The sequence below is a fragment of the Heterocephalus glaber genome, unplaced genomic scaffold, assembly GCF_053883595.1.
Source record: "Heterocephalus glaber isolate CG9 unplaced genomic scaffold, H.glaber_assembly_v1.0 deba00000738, whole genome shotgun sequence".
Lineage (NCBI taxonomy): Eukaryota > Metazoa > Chordata > Mammalia > Rodentia > Bathyergidae > Heterocephalus > Heterocephalus glaber.
In genome coordinates, this window is record NW_028258161.1 from 3082516 (window position 1) to 3103781 (window position 21266).

Genomic DNA, 21266 nt, shown 5'->3' on the forward strand with positions numbered 1-21266 from the left:
ATATACAGATTAATAGCCAGACTAACAGGCCAAAAACCATTTAAAGCAGATAAGATAATTATACTAAATCAAGGTATAGTTTTCGGTGCATTGTTCATGCTGGATTACAATAACCCTTTTCTCTGTCTTGTTTCCCATTGTCTGTTTTTATTTTGTACTTTACTTTATATATTGAGTTTCTCATACAAGAGACCATGTGATATTTAAGCTTGTGTGTCTGATTTACTAAACATTGAGGTCTCAAGGTGCAACGATTTTTCTCCTGATGACTCAAGTTTATCCTTCTTTATACATGGCATTGTGTGTAAATACTACATTTTCTTTATCCATTCATCTGTTGAGGGACATGTAGGCCACTTCCAAGATGTATCTATTATGAATTGTACTGCTATAAACATGGGTATCCATACATCATTGTGGTATATCTTTAACTCTTTGAGGAAGATACTTAGAAGGGGACTAGCTGCATCAAACGGAATTTCTATTTTTAGTTTTTTGAGGAATCTCCATAGTGATTGTACCAGTTTACATTCCCACCAATAGTGAACCCCCCCCAAGCCTCTCCAGCATTTGTTATTATTTGATTTCTTGATGATAGCCATTCTTTCTGAAAGAAGTTGGAATCTTAATGTTCTTTTAATTTGCATTTCTGGAATGGCCAGTAGTGATGTTAAACATTTTTTCATGTATTTATTTAAAGATTCTGTTCATTTCAGATGCCTATATTTTGATTGGGCTTTAAAATTTGGAGGGGTCTAAATTTTTTTGAGTTATTTATATATTCTAGATATTAGTCCTTTGAAGGATAGCTAGTGACAAATTTTTCATATCTGTTGGGGTTTCCTTTGCTGTGCTGAAGGTTTTTAATTTGTTGTGACCCATTTGTTGATTCTCAGAATTATTTCTTGTGCAAGTAGAGCTCTGTTCAGAAAGTCTGCCCGTGCCTGTCTTCAAGTTTTACCTATTTTTTCCTTTAGTATTTCTGTTTCAGTATTTAGATCTTTGATCCATTTTGATTTTAGTTCAGTGCGTGGTCAGAGGTACGGGTCTAAGTTCAGTCTTCAGCAAATGGATAGCTAGTCTCCCAGTACCATTTGTCAAAGAGGCTATCTTTCCTCCAGCAGAAGTATTTAGCCCCGCTGTTAAAGATAAAGTAGCTGAGAGTGCTTTGCCAGGAGTCATTTCTGACTCCTCTATTTTGTTCCATTGGTCCGCAAGTCTGGTTTTTTTGTTTTTGTTTTGTTTTGTTTTGTCAATGGCATGCTGTTTTTATCACTGTAGATTTGTAGTATGACTTGAAGTCCAGCATTGTGACACCTCTCTCTTGCTCTTGCCCAGAATTGCTTTTGCTATTCTAGGTCTCTTCTGGTTCCATATAAATTTTAGGATTGCTTTTTCTAATTCTGTGAGGAATGCTATTGGTATCTGATTAGGATCACATTAAATTTGTATAACAGTTTTGCAAGTGTGGCCATTTTGATTATATTCATTGTGCCTATCCAGAAATTAGACATCTTTCCCTTTTCTGATAGCCTCTTTGATCTCCTTTTTCAGAGTAGTTTTCATTGTGGAGGCCTTTGCTTCCTTTGTTAGGTTAATGTATAAGTATTTCATTTGTCTTGATGCTATTGTGAAAGGTATTATTTCTCTAATTTCTTTCTTGACGAGTTTGTTACTGATGTCCAGAAACACTATTGGCTGTTGGTTTGTCATAAATGACAAGGACCATTTGTCTCAGATTGAGATAAAGACCTTCTATACCTATTTTCCTCAGTTTTTATTGTGAATGGATGTTGGATTTTGTCAAATGCTTTTTCTTTCTTAATATGATCATGTGATTTTTGTCTTTGCTTCTGTTTATATGGTATATCACCTTTTTTTGTAGTACATTATTGATTTGTTTATGTTGAACCATCCCTGCATCCCTAGAATGAATTCTGATTTGGTCATGATGTACGATCTTTTATAATTTGCTGCATTCTGGTTGCCAGTATCTTACTAAGGATTTTTGCATCTATGTTCATTAAAGAGATTGTCTTGTAGTTCTCTTTCTTGGTTGGGTCCTTTTCTGGTTTTGGAATCAGGGTAATAGTTGCTTTCAGGAATGACTTTGGGAGTACTGTTTCCGTTTTGATTTCATTAAAGAGTTTGAGGAATATTGGCATTAGATCATCTCTAAAGTTCTTGTATAATTTGGCATTAAATCTCTCAGTACCTAGGCTTTTTCTTAGTTGGTAGTTGTTTTTTTTTTAATTCTTCAGTTTCATTGACTGATATTGAATTATTCAGAATTTTTAATCTTTCAGCTTTGGTAGTTCATATGTATCTAGGAATTTATCCATTCCTTCTGAATTTTCCATTTTATTGAAGTACAGGTTCTCAGTATTTACTTACGGACTTCTGGATTTTTGCAAAATCTATTTTGATTTCACTTGCATGTATTTGGGTCTTTCCTTATTTTGCTGTTTGTCTATTTTGTTTAATCTGACTTCAAAAAACTAACTCTTCCATTTGTTCTTTTTGATTTTTTAAGTCTCAATTTCATTAATTTCTGCTCTGATCTTTATCATTTCCTTCCTTCTATTAGCTTTGGGTTTGGATTGTTCTTGTTTTTCTAGGACCCTGAGGTGTATCATTAGGTTATTTATTTGAGCTTGCTCTGTTTTACTCATGTCTGAAATCACAGCTATATACTTCCCTCTTAAGGCTGCTTTCATTGTGTCCCATAGGTGCCAGTATGTTGTATTGGTATTACATTCAATTGTAGGAACTGTCTAATTTCTCTTTAATTTCAGCTGTGACCCATTGATCATTCAAGAGAGTATTATTTAATTGCCTTGTATTTGCATAGTTTCTGTGTTATCTTTGCCATTGATTTCTAGTTTCATTGCACTATGATCTGATAATATGAATAGGATAATTTCAATTCTTTCGCATTTACTTAAGCATGCTGTATGGGCTAATACGTGGTCTATTTTGGAGAAAGTCCCATGTGCTACTGAGGACAGTGTGTATTCTGTTGTTTTTGGATTGAACACTCTGTATATATCTATTAAGTTCACTTGTTTGAAGGTTTGATTCAACTCTAATATTTCTTTGTTGATTTGTGTGTGTGTGTGTAGCAGTCTGTCCATTTGTGATAGTAGGATACTGAGGTCCTCCATTACAATTGTATTGGTGTTTATCTGATTTTTCATGTCCATTAGAATTTGTTTTGTGAATTTGGGTACGCTGATACTTGATGCATATATGTTTATAATTGTTATCTGTTCCTGTTGAATTGTTCCCTTAACCTAGTGATAGTGAACCTTTTAGAGACCAAGTACCCAAACTGCAACCCGAAACCCACTTATTTATTGCAAAGTGCCAACACTGCAGTTAAACCTGAATATTGAAGTTTTAGTCTAGAAAAACAACTGTTAGCGGATGCTGTTCTGCTGGGGTGACTTGGCTTGCGTGCTGACTGAGAGGGCTCTGCATGACCACTGCAGTGCATGTGTCATAGGTTCACCACCATTGCCTTAACCGATATATAGTGACCTTCTTTGTCTCTTTTGATCAGTTTTAGCTTGAAATCAACTTTGTTTGAAATTAGGCTAGCTACTCTGCTGTTTTCCAGATTGCCATTGCATGGAATATAGTGGTTTCAGTTCACAAATTCAATTCTGTCCACAGTTGTGGTTGCAAACCAAACTGGACAAGAACCAAATCAAGTTTTCCCATAAAATCAACATTGAACTTAAACACTGAATTTGATTCAGTTCTCCTCCAACTCGATTTGCAACCAGAATCATGGAAAGAATCAAGTTTGTGAACCAAGGTACCACTGTATTGTTTTCCATCCTTTGATTTTTTTTAATCTGTGAGTTTCTTTTTAATTAAATATGTTTCTTGTATTCGCCATGTCATTGGGTTTTGTTTCTTGATCCATTCTGCCAATTTGTGTCTTGATTGGGGAATCAAAACCATTCACATTGAGAATTATTAGTTATTCCTGTCATTGCATTATTTTACTGTTGCTGACTTATTTTTCCTCCTTTTGCTTAACTTCTCCTGCCAGGTATAGTGATACCTCAGTTTACAAACTTAATTTGTTTTATGATTTTGGGGAATGGGCCGGGGATTTAGCTCAGTGGTTCCGCCGCCTGCCTCGCAAGCTCAAGGACCCAAGTTCGATCCCTGGTACCAAAACAACAACAATAAAAAAATAATGATTTTGGGGAAGATGGTTGCATTTGTGTGGGAAGATGGCCATGGTCTTGTTTGTTACCAGTGTAGAGTTTGCAAGTGGAAGCAAAATTTCCTAAGCACTTTGTGAACCAAATTGTTTGCAAACAGAAACGTTCATGAACTAAAGCGTTACTGTATATTCATTTTTTTAACTTATTGGCATTATTGATTTCTCTGTGTCTTTCTAGGCTATCCTTGAGAATTTTATAATGCTGGAATAGTGGCCATGAATTTTTGAGGTGCTCCTTGTCATGACAATACCTTGTTTCTCTATCAGTTTTGAAGGCTACGTATATTGAGGTTGGGAGTTGTTATGTTTTAGAGCTTGAAACATTTCGCTCCAAGCCCTCCTGACCTTTAAGGTTTGTGTAGAGAAATTTGCTGTAATTCTAGTGGGTTTACCTTTATTTGTGGTTCATTGCCTTTCTCTGACAGCTTTTAAGATTTTTGTCCCAGGGGACCGGGGACTTAGCTCAATGGTTCCAGCGCCTGCCTCGCAAATGCAAGGTCCCAAGTTCGATTCCCAGTACCAAAAAACAAAACAAAACAAGATTTTGTCCCAGGGATAGACTTCTAGTACTTTGAATATAATGTGGCACGGAGAGGTTCTCTTTTGGACATGGTTATTTGGGATTTATATGCCTCAATTAGCTCTATATTTATTTCTTCCCCTATATTTGGGAAGTTCTCTGCCATTATTTCTGTGAACAGGATTTTATTGCCATTTGTGCTGTCCTCTGATTTTTCACTTATTCCAATTATGCTTAGATTAATCTTTGCATCATCTCACAACTATTAGATCCATTTTTCATGTTCTCTTAATTTTAAGGTGTCTTTGAGTAGTTGGTCTTTGAAGGCGTCATTGTCTTCTAGTTCTGAAATTCTATCTTTACATTGGTCACTTCTGCTGCTGCCCAAACTTTCAATTTGTTTGTTTGTTTTGTTGTTGTTTGGTACCTGGGATCAAACTCGGGACCTTGGGCTCAATTCCAGGCCCTGTTTGTTTGTTTTTAAGACAGTGTCTCATTATATATAGTTCAGGCTGGCAATCCTCCTGCCTCAGCCTCCCAAGTGCTGGAATTACAGCAGTGCACCACCATGCCCTGCTTTCAATGTGATTTTTAATCCCCTGGATTTCTGATTGAAACCTTTTCATGAACTCTTAATTCTTTGGCAAACTGGTCATTCATGTTATGTATTGTTTTCTTTAGCTAATCTAGCTTTTTCTTAGTGTCTTCTGAAAGCTCCCACATCGTTTTGGTGCTACTTCCATTGTCTCTTTAGTTATATCTTCTCTGATTTCTCTGAGTACCTCTTCCGTCTATTTTCTAACCACCTCTGTTACTAATTTAGGTGTGTGATTTTCGCTGTTCTGCTCATTGGTGCCCCCTGGATTGGATTTGTGGGAGTTGGGAGTTTTAGGAGGCATTTTGTTGCCTTATCTTCTCATGTTTCTATTGTTTGTTTGTTTTGTGCTGAGGTTTGTGAATGCTTATAGTCTAGAGCAGTGGTGGTGAACCTGTGGCACGCATGCCTCAGCGAGCTGTTTGTATCATTGAAAGCTCTAAAAGATTCACCGTCACTGGTCTAGAGATTTTGTTGCTTGTAGTATAGAGATGTCTTTAGTTTCTTTTCAGTGATTTACTTTGGAGCGTGGTGAACTGCAGTTCTTTGCCACAGCCCCAAGATCCAACCACCTTGGTTATTTTGGGAAGAGAGAATACAGTGTACTTAGCCCAGCAACCAAGTTCTCTGGGAATGTACTCTAGTTTTGTTAATGTCACAAAGGTAATCTTGAGTGTTGGCTTGCAGAGATACAGGGACAGTTATGCAACCCTGTTAATATCAAGTGAATCAACTATAGTAGTATCATCCAAGTCAAATTGGATAAGAACCAATATGTACCACCCTAAATTTGAGAGAAGAAATCCCCAATTATGATGTAAACAGTAAGACAACCCAGGTATTGATATACCATTATTATGTACTAAATGCAACAACTATATCGCTGCTAATGGTAGAAAAGAATTCAACAGAGTTAACTAACAAAAGATTAACAATGCTTTGTGGTTATACTATTAAAGATACAAGATTTGGGAATGGGGCAATGCAAGAGGAAATTTGGGAAACCTTAAACTGTGATGTGAGAAGATAGAAAAGTAGCACAAAGGATCTTACTGGGGAGTAAATTTATAGAATTAGGTAAAGGTAAGAGAAAAAACTGATGAGAAATAGAAGATAAAATAGGAGAAAAAGAACAAAATGATTATGGGAGTAAAAATGGGAGAAATATAAAAGAGAAGATGAAAAAGAGATAAAAAGCAAGGAAGAAGGACCAAGGAAAATTCCCAAGCCTCAAAAACTGGTGAAGAAGAAAGAAGAGAAAACAAAACAAAACAAGACCAAAAACCTAAAGGTAATGTACACACCCACAAAACAAAACAAAAATACCAAAACAAGAAAGAAATTTCTCTCTGATTTTGATTGTCTGGTTTTCTTCAGGGATTTACAGTTTTGGAGCAGTGTCCAAGTCAAGACATATCCCTGCAATCTCTTCTTATTGAAAGGCTTCTGCACAGCAAGAGAAACCACCAGCAGTGTGAAGAGACAACCCACAATGTGGGAAAAAATCTTCACCTGCTCTTCCTCAGACAAAGGTCTGCTATCTCGAATCTATAAAGAACTTAAAAAGATCAGACCTCCCAAATTTAAAGACCCAATCCGAAAATAGGCATCTGAAATGAACAGACATTTCTCAGACAAAGAAGTAGAAATAGCAAATAAATACATGAAAACATGTTCAACATCACTGGTCATTTGAGGGACGCAAATGAAAACAATGCTGAGATTCCACCTCACTCCAGAAAGAATGGCTGCTATCATGAAATCAACCAATAAGAAATGCTGGCGGGGCTGTGGGGAAAGAGGAACCCTGCTCCTCTGCTGGTGGGAGTGTAGACTGGCGCAACCACTGTGGAAATCCGTATGGAGATACCTCAAAGAAGTAGGACTGGAAGTCCCATTTGACCCCGCTATTCCCCTGCTGGGGATCTTCCCCAAAGAATTAAAAGAATCATACCACAGTGATATATGTGCGCCCATGTTCATAGCAGCGCAGTTTGTAATAGCTAAAACTTGGAAACAGCCCAAAAGCCCATCAGCTGGAGACTGGATAAAGAAAATGTGGTTTTTTTAAATAAAATGGAGTACTACTCAGCCATAAAAAATGAGAAATTAGAGACATTTATAGCTAAGTGGATCCACATTGAGGCGATACTCTTTTAAGTGAAATAAATAGGACACACGTGTGTGAGAAACAGAAAGTGTAAATAAGGACTAAAAGGTGTAATAGATAATGTGAAATAGGAAGAAAAGGGGCAAGGGGGAAGGGGAAACGGAGTAGGAGAAAAGAAAGAAAGAAAGGAGTGGAATTAATATGAGAAAAAGAAAAAATGGAAACAAAGTCTTTGTAGATAGGGAGGGGTTGAAGGGCGGGCAGGGGAATGGGGAAAAAATAACCAAGATGGATTATGTAAAGGTGCACATTTCCAGTGATGAATGTCATTATATTATATACCTTAAATGTACCAATAAAATTAATTTTAAAAAAAAAACAAACAAGTTAGACCCCAGATCTGCACTTGATGGAGGCAGCAGCCTGGCCTCTGGCTTCGGGGAGGGGCCTGTGTCCTTTAGCTGAAACCCCTCAGCGGGTCTCTTGCTGACCTGACCACGGCTGTCACCCACGACTGTCCTCACCCATTCGCTGTGGGAACGTAACTCTGGGAGCCCTGAATTGAAGCCATCCTGCTGCTGCTCGAAGATCTGGATTCAAACAATCAACCTCTCCCTAGAAACCATCTCTAGGGCATATGCTGAGCTTTTGGCAGGAGTCACTCACGCTGGTTGCAGCTCACGGCATCCTGATAAGTTCCACCCATGTTTCTCCCTGAGGCCCTCTGGAGTCCCAGCTTTCACTTGTCTCTGTAGATTTGGTCTTCTTTTTCCTGGGACCCAGGAGCGGGCAGGTGCGGGTTGTTCCTTTCTTTATCCACTGTCTCTTCCATTTCTCTGTAGGTGCTAATTTTGCTGTCAGATCATTCCTGGTTCCCAGGGATCTGTTTCCTTGAGGTTTTTTGTTTTTTGTTTTGTTTTGTTTTTTTCTTCCCCAGGTTATTTTCCAGTGTCTGGATTCTAAATCTCACAGAGAGGCTGAATTGTTTCTGCTTACCAATCCGCCATTTTCCTCTCGGATTTCAAAGTACATTACTGTGAAGTGTTTTTTAGTTTTGGAATTAAAGTTTGTATAATGGCAAATCCAGGCCATCGGTGTTAACTGATGCCGATTATGGAATCATTTCCTCTCTTAATTCATTCTTAAAAATGTGAGCATTTCAGAAGCAGATGAGGTAGTGCTGCGAAACCATTATCTGCCTCTGTCATGATTTTAACTTTAGGAATCATTTGCTATTTTATAGTATAATTAAAAGTATAGGTTTTATATTCCTTTACAAATATTTATATTTGTACATTACAAACATGCTTAAACTAAGATGAATTGAGAAAAATCCAAAGGGATATTTAGTATAACTAAATATTTGAACATTCCTAAGAACATATATTTGTCATTTTTGTTCACTTTTTATAGTTGATCATCAAGCAATAATTATTTTCCCAAAACATTTAAAAGTAAACTTTCAAAATTAGCTGTGGAGTTCTAGAGAGATAACAAAAAAATTTTGTGAGTTTTTTTTAAAAGACCTATACTTCTTAAGAAATTTTATTTAAGGATTAAACATGTGAAAAAAGAAAAAGAAAAAGAAAAACAGCTTATACTTCAAACATGTTCAGAATAGTCCTGAGACTTCTTACCACGTGCAGTAAAGATGACTTTTGGCTTATGAATTGAAGGTCAGTTAAAAAAAAAAAATCAGAAATACTCGAACATCAGTTATAAGTTTTTCTTATACTAGAAGAAAAATCTTGAGCATAGTATTTATTAAGTATCAAGAAAGCATAAAACCAAATTATTTTTATAATTCCTAATTACTTTCAAAATAACATTCTCATTTTAAGAACAACCTTGGGAAACAATATAATTATCTCCATTTTTCAAATGAGAAAATTAAGGTTCAGATATTTTATTAGTCCTTGCTCAGCATCTCTTTAAGTAGCAAAGTTAGACATACCACATTGAAGTGCACCTAAAATGGCAATTTTAAAAGGACATGACAGTATATCTAGAATACCACATTAAAATCGTTTTCTAACATTGCTTTGTATCTGGGGAGATTTTAATTAAAATTAACAGTTTCTAAAGTATTTAATAGAATTTAGTGTTGTAGTTTTCAGGCTTTCTTAAGATAGTAAGTGATGCCAACATCTATGGAAAGTTTAAGACTCAGTGCTTAGATCTGAATTTAAATCTGAGCTTCTGCCTGGCTTGGTGGCACATGCCTGTAATCCTAGCCCCTGGAGAGGCTGAAGCAGAAGGATTTCAAGTTCAAGGCTAGCCTGGGCAACTTTAACAAAATCTTGTCTCAAAATTCAAAACCAGAAATAGAAGTGTTGTGAATGTAGCTCAGTGGTAGAGCATCTCTATCCCTAATGCTGCAAAGTAACCCTCCACATACACTAATCAAACTTAAATTAATAAAATATAGAACTTTAAAAATGTGGATTCCTCTTCTATAAGATCTTGAAATGACCATCAGAATTATTTTTTAAATTGCTTTAAGTGTGTTCTTGACATTAGATCACATGTGTATTTCATAATTCTCTAAGAATTGCGGTATTGCCAGTGTTAATATATGCCTTTTCTTGTGATTGGCAATATCTGAAGCATGGGTAAGGGCCAAGCAATACTAGAATAACAGCAGCAGCAGCAACAAGAAAAAAGCACTGTGTGATAATCTGTTGATATCTTGTTTTCTTTGCTTTGCTATGTTTTTCTTTTTATTTTGAAATAATTTCAGACCATAGAAAAGTTAAAAAATAGTACAGATAACCTGTCCTGGAATATTTAGAGAGAGAGTAGCTCCACCACGCCCAAATACTCTCTTATGTAATTCCTATAAATAGAAAGTTTTTTCTAGATAGCTACAATACAAACACGAAACTCAGGAAATTAACAGTGATAGATTACTATAGTATCAGTTAATCTATAGGCTATTCAAATTTTTCCAGTTGTTTAGAAAAATGTTCTTTAAGGGCTGGAGATTTAGCTCAGTGGTTCCACCGCCTACTTTGTAAGCGCAAGGACCCAAGTTTGATCCCCAGTACCAAAAAATAAAGAAAAGAAAAGAAAAGAAAAATGTTCTTTATAGCAAAATAAGCCAACCTAGGATCCTGGATTACATTTAATTGTCATGTCTCTTTACTGTTCATGAATCTGGAATAGTTCCTTAATGTTCAGGACCATTACACTTTGGAAGAGCATGTGTTACAGAGTGTCTTTGGATTTGGGTGTCTGATGATTCCAAGTCAAGTATGCTCAGCAGCTCCTGTTATGCTGGGTTCTTCACCTTTCAGGTGGCATGGTTTTGATTTCCCTCTCAACTAGTGAGTGATGTTAACTTTGATTGCCTGATCAAGGGGGTATTCACCAGGGTTCTCCACTGTAAAGTTACACCTCTCTTTGTATTTTGTGGAGATCTGAAAATATACAAAAATGATTGCAATACTATAATATAATACAAAACAATAAAAATATACAAACTATAAAGAATAAACAAATTAAGCTGCATTTAACCTTTGAAAATCTTTGTGGTAGGTGTGAGAGAGATAAGAGAGGAGGGTTACTGTGCAGGACAATTTTCACTATCACTAACTGAATCACTGCTATTGGCTCAATAGAATCTTTTCGTGCAGCCTTAACAAGGAAACTATCCAATAACACTTGTTTTGCCTCCTTTTGAGGATTTTTGTGGAAATGTGACATTGTACACGGTCTTTGCAGTAAGGGAGGGGAAGGGGAGGGAGAGAGAACCATTGGCTTAGTTGTGATCGTAGGCCATGTTCATCATTACATCTACATAATACTCATATTGTATTGCAAAACATCACTCCATTTATCAAGGTAAAATTTATTAGAAGTATTTGCTCATCTTGCAGAACACTCACAGAACAAGTTACTCACAATCCAGGGTTTTCCTGTGTATATTTTTTCTGTATTACTTGACATTCTGTAAGGAAAATCTTTTTCTTAGAGTCCTTGGTTCCTAATAGTGGAGAATGGCATTTAGAAACCAGGCATTTAGAATGCCAAGTGTGCTCATTGCTGTAAGAACATTGCTGCTCCTGCATCCTCAGTGGATAGAGCTAGAGAATAGAATATATGTGTATGGGTGTGTGTCTGTGTACTTAAACCTGTATTTATTTCTGTATCTATGTTTTGAAAACCATGAGTTTATACCAAAACCTCTCTTCTAACCTAGTGCTATAGAATTCATTGTAGATTTTTCTTTTCTCAGAGTTTTAATTCTCTTCTCCAACAGTGATAAGTGTAGCTCACCCTGTCCTTAAAGCTGTATTACTGGAGAAATCTTCCTGTATATAACCAGTCTCCTGGCTGCTGTTCTCTTCTCACTTCCATAAGGCAAGGATACCTATCTTGCTTGGCCCTATCTGATAGCTTTTAAATTATGAAAGAAAGAAGGTTCATTCTTTTATGACAAATACTAAAGAAAAGCAGATAGATTTGCTTATGCTACACTACTTTGGGTTAATTTGCTTCCTCTATTCTTAGTTTTAATTAGAAACCTATTAGTTCCAAATTGACAGTAATTTTTTGTTATTGACGCTTTGGCTTATTATGTAACAGTCCATTTGTAAGAGATATTTTAGAAGTTAAATTTAATTAAGCATTTTATACTGTTTTAAACATTTTATTCTGTTTTGGCAGTTGTTACATTTAAAAAACAGATAAACTGGCTTTGTTAAAATTCAAGTGTTTTGCTGTTAGGATGAAAAGACAAGCTGCACAGTGGGAAGAAATGTTTACACAGCACATACATGATAAAGACTGTTATCTACAGAATATGAAGAACTTTGCAAACTCAGTCCTAAAAACCCAATCCATTAGAAAATAAAATTTAAAAAGCCCAAATGGAAGACCTAGACTTTTCACTAAAGAGGATATATAATTAGCAAATAAACACATAAAACATGTTCAGTATTACTAGCCTTAGGAAAATAGAAATTAAGATCTTCATGAGATAGCACTACACATTTATTAGAATAACTAAAAGTGACCATATGCCACTGTAGATTTAAATTGCTTTTTTTAAAAAAAAAAATGTGGCTTATGGGAATGTAAACTAAAGCTGGAAAATTTGGCAGTTAAACATTTTACATACCATCTGACCCAATAGTCTCACTTTTGTGCATTTATCCTAGAAAAACTTATGTCTATATAAAAATATGTATATAAATGTGCTTTACATATTATAGATAAGCATCTCTTATAAGATATATTATTAGCACCATATGGCAAGTCATCCTGCTTGGGTCTCTTCTCCTAAAGTACAGGCCCATGGGATTAGGGCCATAGTCTTATGGCCTCATTATCTCCCATAGGTCCCACCTCCAAACTCCATAATCAGATTAAATTTCCTCTCTCTGAAGACCTCCCAGTGAGAACTAAATTTCAACAGGTGTGACAGGTGTGGACCTTTATGCCATAGCATTGGAGACACTGTCTATACATGAAGGGCTCAGGAGGAGACACGGAGATGAGTTAGCTTTGGATGTGCAGTTTCTGAGGCAGCCATAGGCACAGTGAATAGAGATACATAGTGATATCATGAGTGACTAAAGATACATAGAAAACATCAATTAAAATCTCTCCCAGAACAGGGTATGTGGCTCTGAGCAAGAGCACTTGCATACACAGGAGATCCTGGATTCAATGCCAGCACTGGGGGAAAAAAGCCTATCTATGTAAAATCAGACCACCTTTTAAAATGCAATAGTTAGGGAAAACACACACACACACACACACACACACACACACACACACACAAAGATATATTATTTGCAAATGTTTCTCCCAGTGTGGAGCTTCTCATCCTCTATATATCTTATGTGTGAATGTTTACAGCAGCTTTATGTGTAATAGCAAAAAAATGGACACAAGCAAAAAGTCCCTCAATGGGTGATTCCTTAAGCAAACTATGGTAATCTGTACTGTGGAATACTAGGCAGCAATGTAAAGGAATGGGCTGTTGATAAACAACAACTTGGGTGGATGTTAGTCTTAATGTTGAGTAAAAACAAATACCAATTTTAAATAGTCCCTCAAATTACATGATTCCATTTGTATAACATCCTCAAAATAACTAGTTATAAAGATGGATGACAGATGAAAAGTTACTGGTTGTCAGGGATTAAGAATAGTCAGAGGCAGACGTGGAAGTGTGCCTGTTATGGGTGGCAGGATGCAATTCTTTGTGATGAATCATCTTGATTGCAGTGGTGATGACATGAATCTACACATGTGACAGCATAGAACTATAGACACACTTTACACCAGTGGTGGCAAACCTATAGCACATGTAACGCAGTGGGCTGTTTGTATCATGGAAGGTTTTAAAAGGTTCATCATCACTGTTTTATACCAACATCAGTTTCCTTGTGATGTAGATGTAACCAGTGGGGGAAATTGGTAAAGGGTACATGGGATCTATCCTTACAAATTCCTTTGAGTTTCCAATTGTTTCTAAATAATAAGTCAGAAACGAGAGAGATGCAATAATTGCTATAAGCTTGCAAAGGAAGAAATAGTTACACCCCACCTAGAAGACTGAAGAAAGATATAAGGCTGTAGTTTTTGAACCTGACTTTATAGGATCAGTAAACTTCACAAATTGATGTATGGAAGGAAGGACACTTTAGACAGATTGAAGGTTGCTAAATGTTTATGGAATGTTTGCCACATGTACTTTTAAGACATGTTAATAAACATCTGATCAGTCTGAAGAACATTTTAATTAGCTGAGTGGAGGAATATGTCTAATTTTATATCTCATGTAGCTCTCTGGGATATTTATTACCTTTGTATTGGCACAAAAATTCAGGAAGCCAGAGTATAAGATAAAAAGAAAAAAGACATAAATTTCCAGTATCAGAAATAAAACAATTCAAAGAATAGGTGAGAATAATCAATGTAGTATAGAATTTTAAACAAAATAAACTTTTTTTAATAGATTTAAGAAATGGAATCAGAAAAGGCCATATTCCAGTTGTTAAAATAGTGGAACTCTAATATTAGCCAAGGATGTCAAGACAAATTATAGGCCCATGTTGAGTCACCAATTCTTTTACTATATAAATTATCACAGTTTGCAATTACATATTTGTGTGACTACTTAACATTTCTACTTGATGATAAGCATTCTGAGGTTCAGCATTGTATCCCCAATTCCTAGCGCAGTTCCTGACAGCGCTTAGTAAATACAGTACTCATGAATTAATGTATGACTTCGCAAAACTGCGGAATGAAGAGAAGACAGTTATAGCTATAAAAAACCAGAATGATGTAGGATAAGCTGGACACTTCAGTGTAGTGGTAAAACTCAAATGATCTATAAAGCTTTTACAGTGAAGAAATTCAGGATTGGGTTGTGTGTCTGTATGTGTACTGGAAATCGAACCCAGAGCTTTTTATATTTTGTATTTTGAGAGGGGATCTCACTAAGTGGCTAAATTCCCAGAGCTGTGCTCAAACTTGCCATCCTTCTGCTGGGATCATAGGCGTACACCATCATGCCAAGCTCAGGATTGGAGTTTTTAATGATGATATGTTTCCTTTTTTTTCTCTTCTTACTTTAAAAAAAAAATGTATTTACTCGTAAAGGCTGCTAGAGTGTTAGAACAAACAATGCATGAGTTGTATAAATGGAAGAAAAAGTAAGAGCACCAGTTAAAAAAAGTAAGAGCACCAGTTAAAGAAGAGACCAGCATGTACCGTTTAATACTAACAACTTTCTAGTATGGTCTGTTTCTTAACATATCTCCACTTGAATGACTTGTTAGCATTCCTGCTTGAATTACCACACATTGCCCGTCAGCATGCTGAGCACTTACTCTAAGAGTCATTTACTGGTTTGTGCTCCCAAGCCTGCTTATATACTACTTACTTTAATTGCACAATTTATATAAACCAAGGAAAAGTTAAGTTTTTGTGAAAACTTAAGTTGACTGTTTCAAAAAATTTTGATACAAAGTAATTATTAAAAACTGCTGTTGGGGGCCAGGGATTTAATTCAGTGGCACCACACCTGCCTCACAAATGCTAGGTCCTGAGTTTGGGGGGAGGGGGGGCGGCGCTACTGTCGGATTACACAGGAGCAAGAGAACTGTAAAATATTAGGGATAAATTACTCTGGAAGAAGGGAGGGAAAGAAAGTGAATTCTGCACTTAAATTGTTTCATATGTCTTCTAAGTTCTTGCCTCACTTTTAAAATAGTGTTTTTCGGGCCGGGGATTTAGCTCAATGGTTCCACCGCCTGCCTTGCAAGCACAAGGACCCGAGTTCGATCCCCGGTACAAAAAAAAAAGAAGAAGTAAAATAGCGTTTTTCAGTTTGTCATGGTGTCATTCTAGTGAGCTGAAATCAGCAATTTTTTTTTTTGGTACCGGAGATCGAACTCGGGTCATTGCGCTTGCGCAGCAGGTGACGAAACCACTGAGCTAATTCCCCGGCCCCAAAATCAGCAATTTTTTTAAAAAGTTATAAAGTTTGACTGGGATATACTTAAGTGAAAAGACACTTCCTACCATGTGTAATGCCCTGGGTTCTAGCCTCAGTGCTACAAAAAAAAAGAGAAAGAAATACTGTATATTAAAACATAGAGTGCATTACACCTATGAAGGAGCATTGTCTCATGGATGGAACTTTTCTTGATTATTTAACATTTATTCTGTACACATATGTAAAATGTGATTGTTGTCAGTGAAAAGCTTGAAAAACGTTAGTGTTGGATCCAAACGCAAAGAAAGGTTTTGGCCTAACAGCAGAGATTGATGAATGAATATTTGCATTGGGTTAAAATAAAATGTTTATTTATATAACATTTTTTCATTTAAGCTAGCCTTTCAGATTAATCGCCCAACTGCTCAAATTTCAATTTCATAGGATGTTTTGCATGTATTTTATTTTATTCTTGTGACTTCTTGTTTATTTTATTTTCTTTCCTGTTACTCCTCTGCCACTTAATAGCTGGTAGCTGTGTGACCCTGTAGTCATTCTCCAAGCCTCAGTTTATTTTTTATAAAATGAGACTATTCTTAAGATCTCTTGTTATTTGGCACTGCTTAAAAGTCAAATTGATAAAGTACATTTCTTTACTGGTATATGCCCATCTAGAGTTTGTAGAAATCCCATTTTGTGTTTAAAAACAATTTTTTTATAAGCACTGAGAGCCCCATATTAGAGAGTGTCATTCTCATGTACTGTGATACAGTGCACAGAATGGTGGTAGCATTGATGTCCATCACTTGGCTCTGAATCTAATGTTTTTAAATCTTGAAACATATTTTTATATTTGGGCAGTAGTAGTAAATTATTTTAAACTATATATGGAAGACAGATTTTTTGGAATGAGGTTTTTGGGTTTTTTTTAACTTACAGTTCCTAAGGTACTAAATATTTTTACTGAATGTTGGCTGAAGCAGTGTCATTTTGTTTTCTGTAAACAAGTTAGTTGGACACTAAGGTAGTGACAGAGTTTGAAAAGAGTCAAAGATTTAAAAGGCTACTAGGAGGGCTGGGAATGTAGCCCAGTGGTAGAACACTTGCCTAACATGAATGAGGCTCTGGGTTCTGGGATGGGGGGTACTGGTGAACTGTAGAGATGCCTGGGGGCCATCCCACTATGAGACAGAAAGAAGGTGACAGGACATAGTCATTGAGTCAGATATTTCCACCCATTAGAGCAGGTATATGGTAGGTACAAAATCGTGTACAAATGACTATTTGGAACATGACCAGGTTGGATGTTAATGATCTGCTAGGGTAGAGTACATTCTGCCCTCTCCTCCACTCACCCACAAAAGATACGTTTTTAAATGCTAGTTTGTAATACAATTATTATTGCCCCAGTTTCTAATGAGACTTAGACCAGCTCAAAACTTTGCTCATAAATGTAAAATCCTTTTAGTATTAATAGTGCTAGCCATGATTTCTGCATCCTAGAAAAATTCTTTCCCGCTTTTAGAGAAAAGATCAAATAGTAGGCATAAATTTGAAATATATGAATTTGAACTTTGCCCTTTCAGCACTTTTCTATATTTCCATCTGATACTATTTTCTAGTCTTTCTACTTTTCACAACCCTTACTTTAGGTCATCTAAACAGAAGTTATTTCATTATAGTTTTTATTGAGCTCTTCTCTAGTGGAGACAGCCATTACATCACTAATCAATTCCTAAACCAGTTGTTAGAAGAAAGCAGTTGCGTTGGATTAATTATGCTGAAGTGTGAATGACCAGTAATCCCATAAACCTCTCAGAAATGGGTTTTCTTTCTTTCTCTTAACAAAAGGTTATTTTTAGGTTTAGTTTAACCCAAGTGATTCTTTGCTGATATTTCAGACAGAGGATCAAATGAAATAAACATTTGAGACTTTGTGGGAAAAATTACATGTACTTTTCTTATTTGGGATATAAATAGACCATGGTTGGGGAGTACAGGGGAGAGATGGTGGCCATCCCTTCACCAATCCATCTGTAGAGGTTTGGATAACTTCCAGTATTTAAACCTTCCTTCGGGAATTCCCAGAATACCTACTTCAAGAGTGGCAGAAAGGCATTTTTACACTATAGCAGAGTCAGGTCCTGGGTGAGCTTTATGTCAGAGGAGAAAGGCACCTCACTCTGGACTGTAGCCTGTGTGCTTTGGTGAGCCATGGCCTCCCCACTCTGCAGAGGCCCTGGGGACGCTCTCAGCCTGAGCAGGGAGGTAATGACAATGCGAAGGTGCTTCGTCTGTGGTGTACCCACCAGCAAACAGAGATTGGCCATAGTTCCACATCAGTTCCACCTGGTACGTGAAAGACCAAGCTGACAAAGGAGAGATATTTTCTAAGTGCTACTATGTAAAGTGTAAAAATGCAGATGGTAAGCTGCAGAGATATTCAATAAGTGCAAGCAATACATTAAAAATTTTATGAATATTAAAGAGAAAGGAATGACACATTTGATTTCTATATTCTAGACCCATTCACTATTGCTCCTCTTTTCTCACAAAGCAGAATTTGTATAGTCCAACACATTCTACTTAACTCATTTAGAATTTGTACTCTGTTCTATAATATACTCTTGCTTATTTTAATGCCAAATGATATGAATTATTATTGAATAAAATTGATGCTTTCACGGGATACCCCATATTTATCAGGTGACTTCATGTTTCCTGTGGCACATCTGTCTCTTATTCAAATCTGCTCTAGGCCAAGAAGCCTCACACATCTGTCTCACAGCAGCCCGTGAAGGGGGTGTTATCATCACTTTACATATGAGAACATTAAGACTCCAGGAAGGAAGGGGCTTAGACAGGTCTCAGTGGCACTAAATGGCAGTGTTAAGTTTCTCCCCTAGACTCTCTTCATACACATTTTATGATTACATAAAACAGAAAAACTAGCAATATAAATAGAATACTGATCTAAGTTAAGGGAAGTTTTTGGTTCTGCAAGTTACTGACTTGCAAGGAAATCTTTTTAAAATATAAAAATCTTGTCTTTCATTTCCTTATATGCATGTCAAGTTTAATTTCACCCTTAATGCTGGGGAAAGCTACATACATATTTTAAAAATCAGGTGTCTGGCATGCTTGAAGACAGCCTCTAAATAAAAGCAGGTTAGGATGACACCTTTGAGAACTCTCCTTATATCTAGTGCACACAATGTTTTTGCCACCAATTACTAGTCTCCTTCCTCGATATACTGAAAACAAGCCATTTTATTCTGCTGCTTTAGACACCACTACCATTTTCCTGAATGTGTAACTCATCCATAATGCAGAATAATAGCCAAGATCTCAGATTCTGATGCCAGCAAAATCTGGTTTAAATCCCAACTCCAAATTATTAATGTAATACAGGGTAAAAAGTCCTTTATTTCTCTGTGCCTCGGTTTTTTTTTCTTAAAAAGGAGATAACAGTGCCTATTTGGGGGAGGTTATGTATCTTGAATTGTCTGTGATGATTAGGATATCATGTCGTATTATAATGCCTGAAAGGTTTTACATTGATAGTTTACCTTATAAATTCACTTTAAATTGAATAAACATGTTGTTAAGTAAAGGGGGCCTATTAAGTGAAATATACTTGAGAATACTAAGTAATTCTAGTTTACATGGCCAATTTTTCAAGGATCTATATTCTGAGTAACAGTCTTTCTATGTGAAATTGGTTTGATGGGAGGATACTGCCATAATATGTAGCATTCAACTAATCTATCCTGTTAATTAGGTAGTGTAAAAAGATTTGTAAAAAAAAGAAAAAGATTTGTAGATAATGAATTTCGTCCTCTCAAAGATACTTTCGTACCCTCTGCCCTGCTTCTCCATTTACACCATTGCTGTGTGTAAGTAGAACTTTCTTCTGACGGTGTGTGTTAATAACTGGAAAATTCCCTATCAGTAGACTAGCACCATCTTGACAGCCCTGTGTTCTGCTTCTACCTTGTTAATTGTTTCCTTGGGATTATTTGGATTGTGTAGAAAGCTTTTTGCAAATCCTCTTATTACTGAAGTCATTGTTGCCAGCAGGAATAAGATTAAAGGTGCTTAAGTCTGTAGAGTTGTTTCTAATTTGTACGTGTCATTTCGGTGGCATTTCAACAGAACTCTGTCTCCTGTCCCTCCTTTCTCCCCTGGTGCTATCTCAAGTTAGGTCCAAGAAGCCAGGCCATTGGAAGAAATCTCATTTTATCCTCCTAATTATTATGCTGGCACTCAGGAGATAATTTTTCCCTTCATGCGCTGCCAATTAATATGCAAATGAGCTGATAAATATTTATGCACCAATTTAAATTATGCAGGGAGTGCTTTCAGTGTATTCTGTAAATGAATTGTTCCCGGACTTCAAAGTGCTGGCTGCTGTGCTAACGAGGAGAGATTTGCATAAGGGCCTAATCACGCGCATACTGATTAAGCTTCATTATGGAAACTGCCAGCTGCAATCTTTGTTTCTATTTTATTACAAAAAGGGGAACTTTTCATGCTTCAGTTGCCTTGACAATGTCAGTCCTAGCTGGTAGGAGAGACTAAAACTCCTCTGAGCAACTGAAGTTTCCTTATTCAGTTGAAGATTGCTATGGTGTAACTGAAGTTGTATTTTGCCTCTCCCATTAATCCACTTTCCACTCCCCCCACCCTTGTTCTCTGAAGAACATACTGCAGATTTGTTAGAAATAGTAGTACCTTCTTTCCCCGCCCCAGACCGATACCTGTTTCTTCCTTGCTTTGGACTGTCTTCACTTCTAGAAGATTTCACAGCAATGCTGGACTGCAGTGACTATGTTCTAGGTGGGTACCAGCTCAGTTCGTTCTTAGAGCTTTAATATGGAAATAGCATGTGTGGGGTTGACTATGCATAAACGCTTAATCACATATGCAACCAGCTTCGGGGAGGGGGAGAGGTGGATTGAGCAGGGATGGAGGAAAGCATTTGCACAGCACAGACATCAGAGTTTGCTGTAGGTCTCTCCCTACAACCAGCTCTTCTGGTTCAGAGGGTGCAGTATTTTCAGTAAATAGTGTGAATTTAGAGTTTGGCTTCAGTGGAGGACATTGCTTTTGGGGAGTTTCCATGGCGAACGTTTCATGTAGCTCTAAGAACATTTTAAATCAGTAAATTGTACTTAAATAATATGTACATATTAATAAAATGTTTTTGCATACCTAATGAGAATGTCTCATATAAAAATGCTCAATGAAAAATAAAGTGGAACCATGGTGCAGAATTGTTCCCATAAATACTTAGTTCCCATAAATTACAGTAGTGACTGCACTACATGTGTTAATCTCTAC

The 21266-nt window shown here is 36.5% G+C and overlaps 1 protein-coding gene across 17 annotated transcripts in view; it reads left to right on the top strand.

Moving 5' to 3' along the window:
• Pou2f1 (POU class 2 homeobox 1) overlaps window positions 1–21266 on the top strand; it is a 166791-nt gene that overhangs the window by 69286 nt on the left and 76239 nt on the right. Inside the window, exon 1 of one of the 17 annotated variants that reach the window (XM_004865197.3) lies at window positions 12101–20762. The exons of the other annotated variants lie outside the window; for them this stretch is intronic. Within the exon in view, the coding sequence (XP_004865254.1) occupies window positions 20735–20762 (28 nt within the window). The 5' untranslated portion in view covers window positions 12101–20734. Of the gene's footprint in view, window positions 1–12100; window positions 20763–21266 lie in introns of those variants that run through there. 17 annotated transcript variants of the gene reach the window in all.